The sequence below is a fragment of the Nelusetta ayraudi genome, unplaced genomic scaffold, assembly GCF_046127955.1.
Source record: "Nelusetta ayraudi isolate G7.1 ecotype Tasmania unplaced genomic scaffold, CSIRO-AGI_Nayr_v1 ptg000151l, whole genome shotgun sequence".
NCBI lineage: Eukaryota > Metazoa > Chordata > Actinopteri > Tetraodontiformes > Monacanthidae > Nelusetta > Nelusetta ayraudi.
This window is the reverse complement of record NW_027466201.1, coordinates 1,624,022-1,643,920: the sequence shown is the minus strand read 5'-3', so window position 1 is coordinate 1,643,920 and position 19,899 is coordinate 1,624,022. Positions and strand designations below refer to the sequence as shown.

The window sequence follows — 19,899 nt, the reverse complement described above, 5'->3', positions numbered from 1 at the left end:
TTTGGTGGGCCGGATTAAAAAGCTCAATGGGCCGCATGTGGTCCTCGGGCCGTAGTTTGCCTACCCCTGCTCTAAACAGAGGGCAAAATGGGCCGCATGTGGTCCTCGGGCCGTAGTTTGCCCACCCCTGCTCTAAACAGAGGGCAAAATGCGCCCAGCTCCCCTCGGAGAAGCGTACAGCCGACACGTTTTCATGATCATTCCAACACACCTCTCTAACAAAGTCAGTCAAGAAAAGCGTCCTAACAGCACATCCATCCACAGCGGAGCATCTCTCTCTCTCCCCCTCTCCCCCCCCCCCCCCCCCAATAAGCCCGAGGGGCTCAGGCGTAACAGTGGAGGGAGGTGGAAGACAGAGGAGAGGGAAGGACTGATGGCGGTAAATGCAAGCATATGTTAGACTGCTCAGTGTGTGTGTGTGTGTGTCGTAGAAAGGCGATGGGTGTGTCACTTCTCTTTCAAACATTTGCTTTCACTTAGGGCCGCTCACTTCCCATTGCCGTCAAGTGTTTATTTGCGGGATTTCATTTAGCCGTCATCGATACGGCCAGCCGTCGGGGCGAACTTGGCCGCAGCAGCTGTGGCGCGATTGGGAAACGTTTCGCAAAGTAGTGCGCGTAGAAGTGCTTGACTCGAGGATCAAGCGAGACGCATCCAACGTCATTCAAAGTGTCAATGCGCAGCGCAAGGAAGGAACCACTTCCAGTGCGTGAAGACTTTTCAAAGCGGGGTGGCTGCTGTGGGACCGACCGCCACGTACCTCTCTGATCTGTCCTTTCTCGGTGCTGGCTTGTCCCACTGTGATCTTCCTCAAGAAACGGTCATTGGTGTCAACAACTACGGAAAGAAAAGTTTACTTTTAATAAGCACACTTCCACTTTTTAAATAATGGAAATCCACCGTCTTCCTTGCCAAAGATGTAGATGAAAAAAGCTAAACATCTGTGTTTGCAGGAAGTTAAGGCCCGAGTGTTTTCTCAGGAGCCCAAAAACAGATGGCTACATACATAATATATACATTTTTTCCATAATCAAGTAATCGGAGTCCTTTACGTAGAAATAGAAGCTGGATTCAAACGACATAATCTTCAACGATACTGTACAAGAATCCAACTGTAGACAAGCACAATTTTTAAAAGCATATAAACCCAAACAAGTGGTTGCAGCAGTTTCCTTTTGCCTGTTCCTCCTCGTAACAATGTTTACGATTGGTAATTTTGTGGCAAACAACGTTGTTACAATCATCAGGGAAACCACGGAAATGAGCAAAAAAAAAAAAAAAAACAGAAACCTACAACGTTTCTGTTAGCTTTGGACTGAGGCCAGTGGGAAAATGTTTTCGCTCCAGTAGGACGCGGGCGCACAGTCGCATTGCTTTTGATGTGCGCAGTTCGTCTTCGGAATGCCCTCTGGAGCCACTAGAGTAAACGCCTCGTCGGTCAAAGCAGCACCCGGCTGGTTGTTCTCACTGACAACTTCAAACAAACACGCCCGCCGCTGAGGTAGCCATTACCCCTCCTAATATGACTCAGTGCAAGCGCAGGGGTCAGAGGGACTGGGCATAATGAGGAAATACTAGATAGGCCCCCCAAAAAAAATGCGGAAAATGCACGATTGTGATGCAACAAAGGGCACCGCTCCGTCTCGCAGGTTAATGGCAACACCCCCATATATGCATGTACTCGATTCTTTTTTGGCAGGTTAATCATTGGTGCGGTGCGATCAAAATAATGATTTGAAAATTGATATTATATAGGAAGTATTGATTAATTCATTAATCGTTAGGAAAACTCATCAATTAATCGTTAATCAATCGACACGGCCAATCAACTGAGAGCCTAAATTTCATACTGAAAAATGTGTAAGGAACACATTATTTAATCTGTGAATAATGTTGCCACTGCACTGTTAAAATAGTAACTAACCAAGTAAAAAATGTTTAATTTTGACTCATTTAATCGATTAAATTCTTAATGGACAGTTAATTGATAATTGATTAATTGTTAATCTCCCCAATAGCGACAGTTCAAACTAGGGATGCAAATTATCGATTAATTCATTAATCATTAGTTGATTGACCTCATCGATTAACAATTAATTGATCAGCGGGGATTTTTCACATGCCATTTCAACGATACTCGATTAATTGTTAACATCGCTAATAGGAACCGTTCAAACCTGGTAACAATTGTGCACATATGACCTTAAGTATCCATTTAAAAGCTGCTATTTGTGGTGAGATGAATGCCACAGCTCATTTCCCATTAAGTGGATTTGTGTGATAGTCATGACATGATTCAGGACATGCAGCCACCTCGCAAGTACCTCCTAATGGGTTTTGAAATGGAGAATCCAAGCTAGCGTGACATCAACTGAATCAGATGATTTAGCGCAGCTGACAAAACAAGGCAGCAATTATTAGTTGTTTTCATTGCGCTGCGACACGACGACGAGGGCACAGACGCTCGTGATGCGTTTGTGTGTTGTTAGATGTCGGCAGTGGTGCAGAGTTGGGAGAGCCACACTGTGCATCGTTGACATACCTCTCTGCCAGGTGATCTTGGCGGGGTCGATATCAAGGCGGACAAACTTGCTGACTTCCTGCGGTGTCAGAGAAGCTGGATCTGTTCTGCTGATCCCCAGACGCTGGAAACACACACAACCGACAGGAGATTTTGTTTTATGGTGGGTGAGAGAGGCTGGAGGGGGGCTTGAAATGGAATTTTAAACCAATCATTGGTTAGCCAAGTTGTAGTTCATCATTTGTTATGACTATATGCAAATACATTTCATTTAATAACAAAATACATATATTTTTCACTGGGTAGAGCATCAGTCATAAAGTGAAAACAATCCAGACTAAACAACTACAAGCAAACCAAATCAGCTTAGTCCTTGTTGGGCAATGCTTTTCTTGAAAACTACCTTTTTCATTAAAACCTCCTACTTAATCCATTAAGACCAATAAATACTTTATTGCCATTTTAACTTTTCACCCCAGAGCACAGTCAAAAAGCTTTTAGCTGCCATGGCTTGCACCAGAGGAGTGGAATTTCTCTGCTCACCGAGGTCCTCTAGTGGACAACAGATTTATTCGTGCAAGAACAATATTGACTCAGGTGCTTGCATGTTTACAGTTACCTTCAACCTGGAAATTTGGATGGGTGAGAATTTTCTGATCCTGTTGACCGAGGGGACGAGTCTGTTGAACAGGGCCTGTGAGAGAGCGTCAGATAACAGTACAGTCAAAATGCATGACTGTGTGCAGTATAGCGGCGACATGACTGACTTTCCAGCAAGAATTGAACATAATCAAATAATAACATTGTAATAAGCACACTAGGCGAAGTTGACCGACTTGCGCGCAATTAAACCACGGCCAAATGTTGGCAATATTCACCCCACACAATTTCTAGTCTCACCTTGTCAGACTGTGTTGCTTCATGGAGCATGCGGGCATCGATGGCTGCCGCCACCAGGTTATTGGCTGCTGTGATGGCGTGGATGTCACCAGTCAGATGCAGGTTAAACTACAAAAACAAAAGCACATTGTAGCGGGTTTAGAATTTTAGTTACATTAAGTTTGAGAGATTTTGTTGGGGTGTCAGTCGGGCTGATCCTGACAAATATCTGGTTTCTATTAATTCTGTTGTCTAGTTTTTCTTTGGCGTTTAAAATCAAATAATACTTAATAGATAATTCACAAAACCCACAAAGGATGATCAGTATAAAACTTAAAAACCAAGATTAAACGAAAAAATTACCACAAAAAAACAAATCAAAATCAAATCAAATCAGTTAAGTTCTTTTAAGGGTGGTCAAGAGAAATGGTGTAATTTCCAACTGTGCAAGTGGCTTGACAGCAACTTTTAGAGCCATCAATTGTTTGTCCCCAAATGTAAAGCCAACAAAACATTGATGAGTGATCAGGGCTAAAAGTACAAGAAGCGGCGTCTACTTTCTTCCTCCACTTCTATCCGTACTGCACTTGGTCAAAGGCAATATTATGCCTCGTCTCCAGGAGCGCTGTGCGCAAACACATCTCCGTTTTCTAGGTTTCTGCACCCTTTGAAGCCTGCGTCAGTCCCGCTATGAGGCGCTCGGAGCGTCTGTGTGTCTTACCTCCTCCATGGGGATGACCTGAGCGTAGCCTCCGCCAGCGGCTCCCCCTAGAGACCACGAGGAGGTAGCGCAATCAGATAGAGGCTTCAACGATTCAGAGTGGGGTAATAAAAAAAAACACACTCTCACACCTACAAAGACGACTTAACGCCAAACTAATATTGCCTGGCTGCCAAGCTGTTGCAGTGTGCTTTCAATGACAGTGAAATCAAGACAAAGCTTCCATGAAGAATTTGGCAGCGCTGCAGTCCAGTGAAAACAAACCACTTGCGAACGTTCAAATCGTCCTCCTCTTTCAAAACAAAAGCTTCAGAGAGGTCGTTTTCCGAACGACTGTGTTGACATGTTTTGACGTCAAATAAAAGACAAACATCCAGGTCAGGGAGAAGTTAAAGAAAGTTTACTGCTGACCTTTAACCCCAAAGGTGGGTCCCTGGGAAGGTTGCCTGAGGCAGGCGAAGGAGTTGAGCTTCAGGTGGGCGGACAGGGCCTGGACCAGGCCAATGGTCACGGTGCTTTTACCCTCGCCCAGAGGAGTGGGCGTTATACTGCATTCACAAAGAAGCACAACTTTCTAAATGGAATATTTGGTGTAATTGGTGTCATCTGTTGCAGGGGAGCTGAAGCAGGTCCTTGCTTTACATACATTTGCCCAGTGTGGGGGAATTTAGGGGAACAGGGTACCCATAAAAATTCAGTTAGCTCATAAATGACACTCACCCAGCAACCAGGACATATTTCCCATCAGGCTGCGTGCGGAGACGGTCCAGCAGGGAGAGTCGGACCTTGGCTTTGCTCTTGCCGTAGGCCTCCAGCTCCTCCGGCAGCAGGCCGATCTCCTCAGCCAGCCGCTCCACTGGTTTGGGGGTCTGAGCTCTGGAGATCTCGATGTCGCTGACGCAAACCCAGGAACAGGACGCAGAGGTTAGGAGGCAATTGTTTTTGGAAAACTCACATCGTGAAAGAATATAAAGCGTTGTTACCTCGGCACAGGAGTCAAGGGCTGCAGGCTGAGGCTCCGCAGAGTCCAGGCTTGGTACTGCTGCTCCTGGAGCCACCGGCTGCAGCTGTCCACCACGCTCTTCAGGTGAGAAATAGACCGCACGGGATATTAAGGCAAGGATCAAGAGGTGCAAGACATCTGCTGCAGCACTGGCACCAAATCAGACGGAATTATAGACCCACCTTTATCCTGTAGGCTGCCGTCAGGTATTCCAAGCCAGACTCTGAGGACATCTCAGCTAGAAAAAAAACATGCATTGCTGAACTATTGCACAAGCTTTTCACTGAGTTCTAAATCCCATGAAGAAGAAAAATAAAATAAACGTAGAGCAACACCTGTGTCCAGGTTGGGCTCGCAGCGGATGACAACCGCTCCTGGTTTCAGCCAAGATGAGGGGACGTCCAGATTCCCTGCCTCCAGCAGGACCACAGCATCAGCCTGCATTGCAAAAGAGGAAATGAAAAAGTTTTTTTTTTTTTTTTAAATGTGCATCAAAACGAAGAAAAAGAAAAGCTTTTTCATTCGCAGAACTACATTAATTTGAAGTCCAAGGGCTGACTTCACAACTCGAGACTGCCACCTTGTGGTCAGCTGACGAAATACTAAATATGCATATAGCAGCCAAGACAAACAAGAAACCTACAAACTTGCAGATCCTGTTATAACTGTTTGGCAAAACCTTCATCCAGTTTTAAAAAACTAGAAAACACCCTCAACCTCTACAAATCTGAAATTAACCACACACACACCTGACTCTTCAGGTTGCTGGAAGTCCAGTTACTCTTTAGGGCGACCATTCCGCTTCTTTCGATCAGGCACTGCAGGGTCACTCCGAGGGGTCCTCCGTCGTCTCCATCTACCAGCAGGACAACTTTCCTTTCCAAAGGCACATCTGTAGGAGACAATGGCATGGATTTCACCCCCTAAACTGACTATATGGAGGAGCTCCTAATCAGTCACTCAACACAATGTCCCTTTCGGCTTTAATTGAGCAAAGCATTGTATTTCTGCGACACACCAAGTTCATAGTATGTAAACAAACATGCTTGTGTCACGACACCATTTGTGAAAGATGCTTTAGTTTATTTTTTGTACTGAGAAAGATTTTGTCCATTATGATCAACATTCTATTATTATGGGAATGGAATGCTGTCAGGGCTAGAAAATTACAGAACTAAATTAGTACTAAAATAGGAGTTGGTTCCCAATAAGAAATACTGATTACATAATCAGCTACACCTGTGTTAATGTCGCAGCAGCTTTGAGAGGTCAATTACAGCTTAATGCTGAAGATGCATGCACAGATCTTTCACTGCATTTATATAGACCGTAAACCAATTGCAAGTTAAATTGTCTTTTTGATTTGGTTTAGCATCTACACATAACTAATCTCTCCACCAGCTCACCGTGTTTCTCCAACAGATCCAGGACTGCACTCGACAGCGGCGGCACAAAGCCTGTGGACCTGTCACCTCGTACCAGGCGGCCAATGTTTAAATCAGATACCCTGCAACAACGATAAAGACAACAGATACACGAGAAATGTGATTGTGTGTGGGTAAATACAATGCATACACAAGAAGAAAACCACTTGTTGGCTTTATGTACAGTAACCCACAAAGTAGATCTATTGAGGGTATTTGATGACATAAAATTATGTAATGATGTAATGCCTCACAGCTGACAAACGTGAATCATCATAGTGACCTTTATAAAATTAATTTATTGATCAATGTGTGCAGAGTGGCGTAGTGGCAGGCAGGATATTAATATTGACATATCAATATTGAGTTGTAAAATGCTTTCCAATCACTAGATCCTGATAAATCATAACCCATTGGCTTTATTAAGTTACGACTGTGCAAGATTAACTGAACAAATAACTGCTAAAGATTGATAAATGGGTGTCCGTCCACTTAATAAAAAGAACGCGAGACAAAGTTGTATTTTTCACAAAAATAAGGGAAATTTTCATGGACGTGTCGCTGCTATTTTTCATACATTTGTTTTTTTTTAATTATTATATATAAAAGAGTAGATTGCGCTTCTTTGCTTGACCCATCATTCCAATTTGAGATGATCACAAAGGGGGCCTTGCTAATATCCTTATTTGCAAGTCTGCTGACACCACTTACTCCACTTTTACACAACCTTAATTCTTAGCAACCCTTTCTGATTTAAATCAAATGGAGCATTTATTTCCTCTGTGTGACTGCTACACCACCACGTCTCCACACGAGGCTCACAAGTAAAGCCACTGCTACAGTGCATACAAGTTCATTGAGAAAGACAACAAATCACAATTCAAAACAGTGAGGACAACAAAGTGTGCAGCTGAAGATGGCTCGTGCATTTTCGTTCATACCCATCTACGTCCTTCTCAGGCTTGATAGTGTTGAGGACTCGACTGGTGAGGCAAGCAGGGGGAAGGTGAAGGTAGACGCCATGCACCCTGGGATCTTCGTTCAACTTCAGCACTTCCTCTATAATCTATATACATACCAAATAAAAACATTAGAACCAATTCAGCCCACTGTAAAGTCACATTTTTAAGAAAAGCAGAATTAGTTTGCAAAGCTATGGGACTGGATGGCTTTTAGCAAAAAGGCAGGACATGTATATGCAAGCACAAAGCACAGGCAGTGTGGAGGCCGTTAGGCCAGCAATTTTGATGTAAATCAACAACTGCTCACTGAAAATCATGTGCTGACACACACTGACCCAAGACTTACAAGGCTGCATAATAGTTTTTGCAAAGTCAAACAACTATAACATCATTTCATGAAACTTGAGCTGAAGAAAGGGTTTGAATTGAGATGGGAATTGAGATTTAGAAAAGCTTGATAGGTTTGCAATGACTCTTAGCGGGGTTCTGATGACACGAAACCTGCCAATCCGCTAATCACCAAATTGCACGCTGCGTTGACAAACAGGCCCGGGGAATGTCTTATCATGTGACGACTTGCTTAACAGCGACGGTGTAGACGCGGAAGAGAAAATGAGCTAGTTCGCTTCACTTACTTCATCTTCACTGCACTCCTTTGACAGGCAAATCTGAGCAACGTTTAAGCCGACCTGTCGACGCAAAGACCAGAAAGAACAACGTTGCGCTGAAAAAGGAGAGCGTAAAAGAGAAACACCTCGAGATCCAGAAAAAAAGTCAAATAAAACAGTTCCTAACCCTTCCAGCCAACTTCCTATTGATCTCCAATAGGCCGTCGTCCTCCCCAATCTTGAGAAAAAAAAGGATAATCAAGAGCTCCGTAAGGAAAAGACAGAAGTAATAAAAGAATTTGTTTGTGAATATTTATTTAAGATGGACTGAAATCAGCAAGGTTTCCTTGTCGTTTTGCTTGAAAGGGGGGGTAGCAGAAAAACAAATGTTAGTGCTTTGCATTTTGCCACAAATACCTGTATAATGGCCAACAACGGTTGGATGGCTGCATTTCCTCTCTGCAGAGCAACTACTGCCTCTTTGGTGCTCTGAACAACTTCACTGTAAAAGGAAAATATACATGTTTAGACATGTTTAAAACGACGTATGATCCAAACCACATTCATTCATTCATTCTACTTGCATTGGGCATATTTTTAAAACTGAAAACGTCCACTTTTGGCATTTTGGTGGCGTTACATCAGCTGGTCGAGGGTCCCACCAGTTACAGCAGCCACACGTGCACAACTGGCGGCGAGCCATCGCCGAAACCGGAAGTAAAGAGCGCCAAAGATCGCGCATCTCTTTGTAAAAAAAAAAGTACTTGTTTCCGCCCAGAACAATCAAAACCGAAAAACAACTAAATTAAAAGAATAAAACATGACTGGTGGTTGTTTATGAATGAGTGGTCACAAAAATTAACCGGCCCCCGTCTTAGTTCACTTACCTTACTGAGGCGCCGCATTCAAGACCACCATCCTTTTGGGACCGCTCGCCCAAGTTGACTTTGAAGTTCGGGTTGGTGCTCGTGCCGCTCGTAGTGGAGCTCGCCCATCGCAGGACCATTCGGTTGTTGGCAGGACTCACCGGATGGCATCTCGGCGACAAGCCAGCGAGCCGGCTACCAACCCGGGCAGTCGGAACCCGCAGGCTGCGGTAAGCATTGCGGATTGCAGACGACCTGGCTGCCATTCCTCAAAGGTGTTTCAGCGGCGCTGCACTCGTCCTTCTTCTTTTCTTTCGCCTTCGGTATTGTTTGGTAGCTTGTTTCGGAAGGAGGAACAGTAAGGAGAGAATAAATAACTCAACTCCGATGGAGCAGCGGGTAACTTCAGTGGCGGTCTGAAATTTGATGACTCGGTTGTCGGCGCGGCCCCCCAAAACAGAAACGTTTTCGTTGCCAGCTGATTCTAATTAGCATGTTGCGTCGAATTGCGCTAATTAGAATCAGCTGGCTCGATGAACGACTCGGGGACGAGGGACGTGGCAGGACTTTTACACTTCGTCACTCATCTCTGCTTTTACTTGTCACGGCAAAGTTGGTTTACAAGAATCCGGTGTACCAATGTCACTTAAATTGTAAAAGTATTGCACTGCCATATTGATGTTTTGTTTTTTTGTTTTTTTAAGACTGCATCGTTTTTACTTCGACTTTACTTCCTCCAAAGCAAAACGACCACCTCAAATGCGGTTTATTGTTCAGCAAATGATAGAAAAGGGCTGAACTTGCTCCATTCTTCGAGTGTTCAAATAACGAGGTGCACTTGAAAGCAACAGGCACAATAGTCGAAAGACGTGCTGGTGTTACACCGAAATGTGTGTCTATTTGGAATATGTGACTGCCGGGACCGATGTTGCTCATTGTCGATATGTGCGTTGTCGAAAAACAGCCAAGGAGAGCGTTGAAGTTTCTGGCGTAAGCGTCTCTCCGTCTGCGTAAAATACACAAATTAATGTCGATACATTTCATTGCAGTACTGTTGTCTGACACTGTAACGTAAAATTATATATCGGAAGAAAGTAGATATTAAGCTGAACACATTTACAGGTACATCTTAGAACATGTTTTTATATGGAAAAAGTAAAAGTCAAGTATTTGTATGTTTATTTATGAAGCACTTTTGTTTAGCATCTTTTTTATGCTATTGTATGGAGTATTGTTTTGTTGTGTCTTCGTGCCTGCATGCACGTGTTGCATTCATTATTATTCATAATTAACTGTTTTTTGTAGAAGAAAGTGGGTAAATATCAATATGGATGCTCTGTCATTCTTTTATTTGTCCGTATGTATTGATAAGGTGTGCCTATTTTGACAACTTCACAAAAAATGGAAACAGTCGCTTGAAATTTGATAGATTCTCCTTTTATTTAACCTGAGCGGGCACATGGGAAAATAGCTCCATCTAGCCAAAAATTTGATTCATTGCAACAAAGAAGCTGAACGGCAGTTAAAGCAAACTGCTGGAAGACACAAACGAGGGGCACAAAAACCCAACATCAGTTACATTTCTCACGATTTACAACAAACATCTAATGGATTTTCACGTGGCTCTGTTACTGTCCTAAAGTCTACTGGAGAAAGACACTGTAAATGTTGAGGCATTCACTGATGTGTCAGACCAGGTGATTAAAAACAAGTTGGAACACCTTAATTTATTGTTGTACTGTGAGCATTTCTCTTGTGAAAACTCTTGATCTGCAGTAATGTACTAAGTTGAATAAATCAAAAGGGGAGCAATGAAGCAATAATAAAAGAATGGAATTTGTTTTCCACAAGGAAATAAAAATAACATGGGACAATTTTTTTTCAAACTTTATTTTAATACCTGCATTCAAATATGTAAAAATAAAAAACCCTCTATATTATTTATGTATTTTTTTTTCCTGATAAGTTGTATTCACAGTTAAAAAGAAACAAAAAGCTTCAAAGCTCACGAGCAGGAGCCTGGTTGCGAACGTCACTCCCAAACAAGCTGCGATCTTCAACTTGTGGCACTGTTTCAGCATGTTACATTTACAGTTGATTACTTCCAGTCATCAGTAGTACGTAGAGCGTAATCTGTAGTATTAAACTATTGATGTTTTAAGTTATAATAAATAGCATCTTATGTATATCCCTGACACATATAGCCAGTCAGGTATAGGGAGATACTTAAAACGGGACTTCATATGACCTCCATACTGACAGGTGGTGCGTACAGCCTCTACTTCCTCTACATCTATATATCATGAAACCTGCACTTTCTTTCGCTAAATGGCCACTTCTGCGACTACAATGTCTATTCTGATTTTGACAGAATGAAAAAAAAAACAGCATCAAAAAAATAGAACATTTTCCCTTTGCACAATATCAATAGGAGGGGTTTCAGATTGGGAAACATTCTTAGTAAATTTCAACATCTTTCAAAACAATTTCCCCAATGACATTAAACCATGATGGGATACATAAGCTTTGGCTGAACCCAACAGCATCCTTTTTTTCAGGTCTGTTTATACATATATTTTGTTTTTAAAAATAAAATAATTTTTCTAAATATAGCTTTGTATACAAAATTAGAAAAGCAAGTCAAGCACAAATTGAGGGCTCTTAGATTTATATCCAAGCAAAATTGAATCCATCAAGATGTCTCCAAAAATGTCAAATGCGATTATTGCTCTTTACGTCAATGTTTGTCATGAAAAACATGAGAAAATGTGCTTCACAAAGCCATGACACATGGATGACTGGAACACTAAGCTCATTAAACTTAAAAAAAACAAACAAAAAAAAACACTTAAAAGCAACGAATGATAATTGAAAACAAAGCACAACGGCGTCATGAGATGACATTTTGCTCAGTTTGCCAAGACAAGACATGGATGCAGAACCAAGCATCCATTTCAAAGACGAGCACAGCTTTAAAACTATTGTGTGACATTACTTTGGATTCTACAGATTCTACCTGATGAGCGCGGTCACCAGTGCTAATTGAGACCAGGAAGTGAACACGGGGTCTGCGCAGCACCGGAGGGAACCGCCGCTAGGCTGCACCTCTTAATCCTTCTCGAATCTTACACATGCAACTCATCACACTGGCTGCTATGGGGTCCGGAACTGTCTCGGCTTCCTCTTCCTTTTCTACTCACAGCCAGCCCGAGCGGCTTCACCACAAATGTCCCCAGCGAGAGAGGGAGAGGAAAGAAAACACTGTGGTGCGGCCTGAAATAAACTGATAAACCAAAAAGATGAACAAGTTCTAATTGTCTAATGAGTTTATGAAAGGTGTTTACATTTTCATTTGCTTTTTCTGTTGATACTGGACTGACTTTGAGAGAACTAAAAGCTGTTTACTTGACTGTGGAACACAGCTTCTGTCAAAGCAACGGCTAAACCATTTCAAAAATACTGTACTAAAGACAAAACAGAAACAAAATGTTTAAGTAGACTGAGAACTTCAAACATACATACCCTGACTAACTTCATATTTAGCTTTCCTATTGACCATAATTTAGAAAATACAATTTAAAAACAGCACATACAGTTTGTTTGTTTGTTGGTTGATTTTGTTGTTGTTGTTGTTGTTTTTTTGGCACTACTCTACAAGAATTTCCTCAGTCTTTATGGGATCCAGTGGGGTGCCCGAGTTGGACAGGTCCGAGCCTTCATCTTTGGAGAACTCTTCGTGGGGGAGCAGCATCCCCGCGCTGGCGTTGGCCTGCAGGCCCACCAGGCCCCCCTGCGTGAAGCACAAGTGCTTGATCACCTCGTTGGGGCTGGAGAACGTGGTGGCGCAAATGTTACACTTGTAGGGCTTGGACGAACCCAGGAACATGGCCTCGATCTGGCTGCTTTCGTCGCCCACCGCGCACAGCTCCATGCTCTGCCGGTCCACCATGGTGTAGGTGTCGGCGCCCTGGTTCAGGCACACGTGCCGGGCGGCCTGGTTGGCCCGGCAGAAGCTCTTGCCGCACGCGCTGCACTTGAAGGGCTTGCCCGTGTGGATGTACATGTGTTCCCGCCAGTGGCTCTTCTGGATGAACTTGCGGCCGCAGGTGGAGCACTCGTACTTCCGCCGCTTCACCTCCCTGTCCATGTCGGAGCTCTCCAGGTTGTCGATGTCGGCGATGTCCGACGGCGGCGGCGTGCTGCCCTGGGAGATGGAGCCGCCCATCCCCCAGCTGGAGGTGGACACCTCCGCCCGGGGGGAGTCCGAGTTGGTGGCCGACACCGGCGTCTGCTCGCTGTCGCTGATGATCTCCACAGCCGAGGCCAGGGCGCTCAAGCCGGCTTTGGGTTCCTTGAGGAGCCCCTCCGCCTCCGCCGCGTTGTGCTCCCCCATGGTGACTGGGGAGAAGGCGATGCTGGGCTCGGCCACCGCCTGTTGCAGGGCCTGCGTGTGCTGCAGGAGGTGCTCCCTCAGCAGGCTCCGCTGGGTGAAGCGGCTGTTGCACATGTGACAGGTGTAATGCTTCCGGAAGGAGGAACTCCTCTTCATGATGCTGGGCTTGACGTGGAGGATGGCGTTGGCCGTGGAGGCCTCGGCCGCCAGCAGCTCCATCGCCGCCTCCTCAGCCGCGGGCTTGGCGCCGCTGGTCGAGGCCTCGACGTCGGCGAAGGTCGACGCCAGCTTGGACGACATGGCGCTCTCGTACAGAGCCGCGGCGGTCGGCGTGGACGGGCGCTTGCCCTCGGCGCTGAGATGCTCGGCCTCGAACGGCGATGAGAGCTTCCGCCTGGCGGGAAGTGTGGCGGAGAGCGCGCCCTGCTGGTCGGCAATTTGGATGCCGTAGAGGGAGGTGGAGAGGCTGATGCTCTGCTCGGGGTGGGAATACACCGACTGGCTGGCCTCCTGCAGGAGCGGGTAGGCATGCAGGAACCGGACGCCCTGCTCCAGCCGCGTGGGGTCGATCAGCTGGGGTGCCAGCTTGCCGGTGTACATCAGGTTGAGGAGGTAGCTGAAGATGTCGGGCTGTATGTCGGCAGCTTTCAGGCGCACGCAGTCACTAGGGGCAGACAATGGGACAAAGCACGTTTACCATCTTTTGCCTTGAGGAAAAGTCATTTCCTGCCACAACTAATTTCAAAAAAGCCCTGTGTTATGAAAAAGTCACTTAACCAGAGTTTTCTAACAATATGTGCAATATGCTATACATATGGGACATATTAGTTTAAGTGTGTTATTGGTTATTGGCTTGTTTTTGTCTCCTTCTAAACATGTAGCTTGTACAATAAAGCTTTGGTTTTGGCGGGAAAATGTAAAAAAAAACAACCAAAAAACAACAACAACAACAACCCAGAACCCAGTGTTCCTTTAGCTATGACGTCTTCAGCGCCAATGAAATCTTTGACTCATTTGGTTTCATGGTGTGGCTCAACAAAATTCTAAATAGGTGCATTTGCAGGCCAAACGTTGGGGCCGAAAATCGCAATTTTATCACTAATTCCATTCATCTGATTTGAACATTTTAGTGAAAAAAAATATCAGCTGACCATTTACTGGCGTGATAAATGTTGTGTAACCCTACTTTTGTGGCAACAAATCTATCTAAGCGTGGCGTTGCTCTTGTAAACAAGGGCGCAGGTCTTATAGTGCAGCTGCATACCTGTCCTGGTGAATGAAGAGCATTCTGAAGTAGTTGGAGAAAGCAGCGAGGACGGCCTTGTGCGCCTTGAAGAAGACATCTCCGATGGCCACAGTGCAGTCGCACAGGAAGCCAAACTCCCTCTGCGAGTTAAGCTGCTGCAGCAGGATAAGACCATGGTTGGCCAACTCCATTCTTCGACCTGCACAAAAGGCGCGCAGACACAGACACATGCAGAGGAGTGAGCTTCCTGTCTGGAAGGAGACCGGAGTTTATTTTGACCACAGAGAGTCAGGCTGGCTGTGGTGATCCGACGTCCTGGCCTCGCAACACATTTACTCAACGCTGCAGCGGAGAATCGTTTGGAAACGCTGGTGACAATCTGTCTAGCACCACAGTCACACAGAATTACCCCGGCGGAGCTTACGTCTCGGCAGCAGAACAACATCCTTCTTGTGTATTTGGATTGTTCTGCAACAGCAATTAAAACTGAAGCTACTTGTTCATTTCGAAATCATCGCATTGCATGGCATGAAGAATATCCTCGTTCGAAATTAATTCTGGACAACAGTCGGGGGGCTTAATCAAAGACAGCCGGAGAGTTGCAGGGCTGCTTTCCCCTCTACAGGCTGCCCTGATAGTCTTCAAACCAGCTGTGAACACAAACGCAAAGCGGTCCCCATTGACAATTTCGAGAAGAGCGCTCTCACATAATTCCTCCAGTCAGTCTGTCTCTAGGGGGGAAAGTATGGTTAGGATAAAACATGCAGGCTAATGGCAAAATAATGTTCAATTTCCGACACATGGTTACAGCGAATTTGCTTCGTTTTGCCCCCGATTTAATAAAGCCTGTTGTGCTGGGGAACGTGGCGATACGCAGCTCTTTTTTTTTGTTTGTTGCTAAATATTAGTGAGAGACATTTTTAGCAACCGTCTTTTTGGATCTCATTAAACCAAAATGGATCTAATTCAATCCCAAGGGACGTTGCAGAGCTTTGCGCGAGATGGATGTTGTTGACCTTAGAGGTCAGTGAAGGACTACAAGGGCTCCGGGCCATCACATGATCAGGGTTACGGCAGTCGACACACATTCCTCAAGGAAAACTGGTTCTACCCCCTTCCAGTAGAGAATGGCAATAGCCCCTGGGCTGGGTGAATCCCCTTCATCCAACACTTTCCCCACAACACCTAGCTGACGAAAAAGCTGCAATGATTGAAGTTAAAGAAAAAACACAGCGGGGTCAATATTTTCCTCGTAAGCTAAAATTGATTGCGCCATTTAAAAAAAAAAACACATGAAAAAGGGGGCTGTACATGTGTATTTCATCAGAGAGGTCAGAGTTCAAAGATGCTGGCACTGCAGCGCTCCAGGAAAAGGCAAGGTTTCCGTATCCTCTGCAAAGAGTGCAGCAACCCTCAACACCAATGAAATTTGGCACCCAAGTAGCCTTAGTTTGTAAAAAAAAAATATATATATATAATATATAGAATTAGTTCCATTTTAGAGTTGACATTGAAATGGGTAGAATTTACTCAAAGTAAAAAATACACATCAAAAATCTTGAACCCCTTCGTCCAGAACAGTCTGCCAACAAAGTTCTCCAAAGACATTTTCCCTTACGTGTGTTGATTTAACTTTAAAGACCAATATTTGTCCATCATATGTGCACCAGTGAGTATAAACACAGGGGAGCGAGCAATTTAAATATTTCAGATAGTGAAACGGCAGAAAATTCATTAACGCAAGACAATCAATGGCAAAAACAATTCAACGCTCGCAAGATATGGTGTTTCTAGAAGCAAGAGGGAAAGGTGTTACTTGCTTGCATCAACTCAACATTTTGGGAGTTTGGAGTGCGAGACATGGCCCAATACCACAACCACAGAGACCAGCCGAGAAAACATGTTTATTTAAGGAGTGAATTGTTTCACTTATACTTAAGCACTGTATCGCCTTTTCTACAGTTCTGTTGGTGGTACAATAAACTAAGTATACGGCTGAGGAAGCTCCTTGATTTATCAAGCAAATGGAGTAGATTTTAGTCGCAATGTATCACCAGTTTCATCGATCCATATGCAGTAAGTGCTAGTGCAAGATCCATTGACTGCAGCTTAAATTTACGCATGTTTTTCTTTTACGCGGGTTCTCTTTATTTAGGTTCCAGCTGCAGATCGAATCAACCGAAAAGCGCGGAGGCCGGATCACTTCGCACGTGAAGAAACTTGGTTTCCACTGACCACATTCAATATAAATATCGAGCTTCTGCACTCCGCCGGTAATCTCCCACGCGCTGGCTGGCAGCCTCAATTTACCGTGAATTCACGCTGTCTACTGCTGTCGTGCGCTAGTACAAAGTACCCTGCCATGTGTTGATAAATACTAACTCACAATATAGCACCGCCCCTAAAGAAAGATATAGACACGTGGAACTGTGACTTCCGTAGTGGGCATTTCTGTTATTCTGAGAATAAACAGTCAATACGGACGCAGCGCGGAGAGTGTGCTGGGGAGGAAGGGAAACGAGCTGAGAGAGTAAAACGGCTGAGGAGAAAGAAAAAAAATAACAGCTGAAACGCACTGTGGCATTTTTTATTTTTTTTCACTCCCTTCTTCTTTAACAGGAAGCGTAGAAAAACGAGCGCGCACAAGCCGGACGCCAGCCCGCACGCCCGCTGCCCCTGCTCTCCGAGTCGGTTGCTATTGCTAGCAGCGCGAGAGAACGGACATGCGCGCACGCGGAGCTCGAGCTCGCAACACACATACACACACGTATGCGGGGGAGCGGTGGAGAGGGAGGGAGGGAGCGAGCGAGCGAGCGCGAGACGCAAGGGGGATGGGGGCTGGTCACGAACGCGTTGCTTTTAACTTCCCTCAGCGACAATTTTACGGCGCGAGCCAAAGCGCAACACAACTAAAGCACAATTAAACGCCGCCGTACCTGCGAGCGAACGGGAGAGCGGGTCCGGGTCCGGGTCCGGGATGGAGAGGGGGAAAGCGGTGTAAGCTGCACTCCGCTGGGAATCCGTGGACTTTGCCGCGTCGCCGTTGTTTGTTTGTTACCGGGGGACTCGCCTCGTCCTCTCTGGGGCTCGCGCTAGCTTGTACTGTTGCTCGCGAACGCAGCGGCGCTCGCTCGCTGTGGCGGCGGAGAGGGTCGCCCCGTCGCTGTTTTCCGGTTAGGGGTTTTACGTTACAATCACATGACTGTGGGTTTAAAAAAAAATGGGAGCCCAAAACTGCCGTTGTAGGAGAGAGAAAAAAAAAATCCGTTGAGCGCAGGGGGCGGTTGAGTTTACGTTAATTTCCCCGCACTGTGTAACCGCCGCCTCGTTTTTTTTTTGTTCTTTTTGACAGCCTTTTGTGTTTCAACTTTAGGACGCCGATACTCGCGACGTTGCGGCAGTAGTTAGTGGCTTCTCCTCCCGTTAACGAGATATGACAAGCACAAGAGCCTAAATGTGACTGGGAATTAAAAAGTAACGTTAGGTGTTGACTCACACGTCTCTCAACACTGAAATAACGAAACGTTGCCTCACGTCTTGAGTCACGTTTCTAGCCAGTAAAAATAAACAAACAAAAAACAGTATGCATGTCGGCGCAAACAAACGTTTTTTTGTATATGTCAACAGTTAAGCAATTTAAATAAAAAAAAAAAAAGAGTAATATTTAAAAACGACAGGACAAACTTGTCTCATTCAGTTTTAGGCTCTGTCACATAGATAACATCACCATATGTGCTACTGTATAAAAGACAAAGTCTGCATTTATGAAAATAGTATTTTCATATATATATACATGTATAATTACAAACGTACCTTGTATTTACATACATTGTATTTGTATTTACCTTGTAAACTGCAGCAATAAGCTTTGTTGTGGCATTAAGTAATAGTTTGCATTTTAGTTCATCATTTGATTTGCTTGTGTTGATAGCGTAAAGGGGATATACTCCAATACGTTGTAACACATAGGACAAATACTGCTGCACACAACGTAGCAGTATTTGTAACAGTTTAAAGAGCAAGATTATTTGTGTTTCAAAAGAGATAAATTATAACCATGCACATGTAAATAAATAGTATTTACATAATATCGATTGAAAGACGCTGTAACTCTTGGAAAGGCTTTTGCCCACACTTACATCTATTTGTAGAAGCTGGATACATTCGACCAACCGTCCTTTGGGAAATTTCCCTATGGCTACACATGTCATGCTAATCAACATGCTGAATGTTGTTTTGTTGCTGGAATGAAACAAAACTATTTTTTTTATTTTTTAAAGTGAGTCATTCTTTACTTTATCTGTCTCTCCTATATTGTAATATTCCCAAGCTTCTGTTTAAAAAAAATCCAAATAAATGATTTTAATTGTTGCTATTAGTAGGAGGCTGCTGCAGTTACTCAAACATAAGTCAAATAATTTTTCCAGCTCCTCATGGCATTTGCTTCTCATAGGCTCAAAAACTTACTGTATATTCTATACTCTCAAGAGGACTTCAGTTACATGTGTTGTGTCATGATTCCCACACAGGATTTTCTAAATTGACATTATTTCTGCAATGAGCTTGGAGAATAGATTTTAACCAAAACACAAAGGTGTAGGACGACTTTTTCCACAAATAACCTTTGGTGTCATGTCAATATTTTGTCATCAGATGTTGTCATCACGGAGCTGGTTGATGTAGTTGCAGTGTAAATATCCATCGCAGTAGACCTATCATTATAAAGTTGGACTAAAGCCTTAGGGAGTCCACTGGAGCACCCAAGTAAGCTGGAGCCATACCTCAGCAGGGAGTGAATGAGTGGAAAGCCTGTTGTCTGTAAAATGAGATGAGAAGCGTGAAAGGTGTCAGGAATACCTGTGATACAGACCTAATGACCATGATGTCTCTGTTCCATCAGCAAAGAACAAAATATGAGCTGATTCTATCCTGAACTCGACTATAACTAACTAAAAAAAAAATGGAACTTTTACAATGCAGACAGTTGGGTTAAGTGAGAGCACTCTTGGAGCAAAGAGGTGGCATAACAAAAGCATGTTTACTCTGCTGAAAGGCCAACAGCAGGGGTTTACTGAGTGTTTGTGAGTGGCTTAAGTGTTTTCTTTTTTTATTATGAAAATGCCTTAAATTTGCATAGTGGCTTATATGCAAGGCTTTTTCTTACTAGTTAGTTGAAAAGGGTTTAGTCCTTTGAATCTAGTTACCCAGTGAAGATTATTCAAAAACAACGCAGACTTGACTTTCACATGACTGGCTTCCATTCAAAATTGATTTTT

At 44.2% G+C, this 19,899-nt stretch overlaps 2 protein-coding genes across 4 annotated transcripts in view; both read right to left on the bottom strand.

Annotated features, from left to right (window-relative positions):
- Positions 1 to 9,545, bottom strand: part of mthfd1l (methylenetetrahydrofolate dehydrogenase (NADP+ dependent) 1 like) — a 31,834-nt gene extending 22,289 nt beyond the window's left edge. Inside the window, exons 1-17 of the mRNA XM_076013509.1 lie at positions 9,006 to 9,545; positions 8,536 to 8,620; positions 8,306 to 8,356; positions 8,146 to 8,199; positions 7,490 to 7,614; positions 6,531 to 6,631; positions 5,874 to 6,016; positions 5,460 to 5,562; positions 5,307 to 5,362; positions 5,105 to 5,202; positions 4,842 to 5,015; positions 4,533 to 4,669; positions 4,122 to 4,168; positions 3,422 to 3,529; positions 3,141 to 3,215; positions 2,543 to 2,645; positions 761 to 837 (exon numbers count right to left, since the gene is read on the bottom strand). Of these exons, the coding sequence (XP_075869624.1) occupies positions 761 to 837; positions 2,543 to 2,645; positions 3,141 to 3,215; positions 3,422 to 3,529; positions 4,122 to 4,168; positions 4,533 to 4,669; positions 4,842 to 5,015; positions 5,105 to 5,202; positions 5,307 to 5,362; positions 5,460 to 5,562; positions 5,874 to 6,016; positions 6,531 to 6,631; positions 7,490 to 7,614; positions 8,146 to 8,199; positions 8,306 to 8,356; positions 8,536 to 8,620; positions 9,006 to 9,250 (1,782 nt within the window). The 5' untranslated portion in view covers positions 9,251 to 9,545. The remainder of the gene's footprint in view (positions 1 to 760; positions 838 to 2,542; positions 2,646 to 3,140; positions 3,216 to 3,421; positions 3,530 to 4,121; positions 4,169 to 4,532; positions 4,670 to 4,841; positions 5,016 to 5,104; positions 5,203 to 5,306; positions 5,363 to 5,459; positions 5,563 to 5,873; positions 6,017 to 6,530; positions 6,632 to 7,489; positions 7,615 to 8,145; positions 8,200 to 8,305; positions 8,357 to 8,535; positions 8,621 to 9,005) is intronic.
- An 854-nt stretch (positions 9,546 to 10,399) lies between these two features.
- Positions 10,400 to 17,951, bottom strand: zbtb2b (zinc finger and BTB domain containing 2b). Of its 3 annotated transcripts, XR_012925357.1 has the most exons (4): positions 17,560 to 17,951; positions 14,642 to 14,822; positions 11,821 to 14,041; positions 10,400 to 11,790 (listed from the first exon to the last, which is right to left on the bottom strand). XR_012925357.1 is itself a non-coding variant. In XM_076013466.1 (3 exons), the coding sequence occupies exons 2-3, from the start codon at positions 14,812 to 14,814 to the stop codon at positions 12,631 to 12,633; spliced, it is 1,584 nt and encodes a 527-aa protein (XP_075869581.1). In that variant the 5' UTR covers positions 14,815 to 14,822; positions 17,560 to 17,951; the 3' UTR covers positions 11,797 to 12,630. The 3 variants fall into 3 exon arrangements, 2 of the variants coding, with proteins under 2 accessions (XP_075869581.1, XP_075869582.1); XM_076013466.1 differs by lacking the exon at positions 10,400 to 11,790 and having other exon boundaries at positions 11,797 to 14,041; XM_076013467.1 differs by lacking the exons at positions 10,400 to 11,790; positions 17,560 to 17,951 and adding an exon at positions 16,859 to 17,374 and having other exon boundaries at positions 11,797 to 14,041.
- Positions 17,952 to 19,899: the final 1,948 nt, after the last annotated feature.

Excerpts from the sequence above, each read along its gene's own strand:
- zbtb2b (XM_076013466.1), bottom strand. The coding sequence starts at position 14,814 with ATGGAGTTGGCCAACCATGGTCTTATCCTGCTGCAGCAGCTTAACTCG. Across the intron at positions 14,042-14,641 it reads CTCTTCATTCACCAGGACAG|TGACTGCGTGCGCCTGAAAG; the intron begins GTATGCAGCTGC and ends GTCTGCCCCTAG.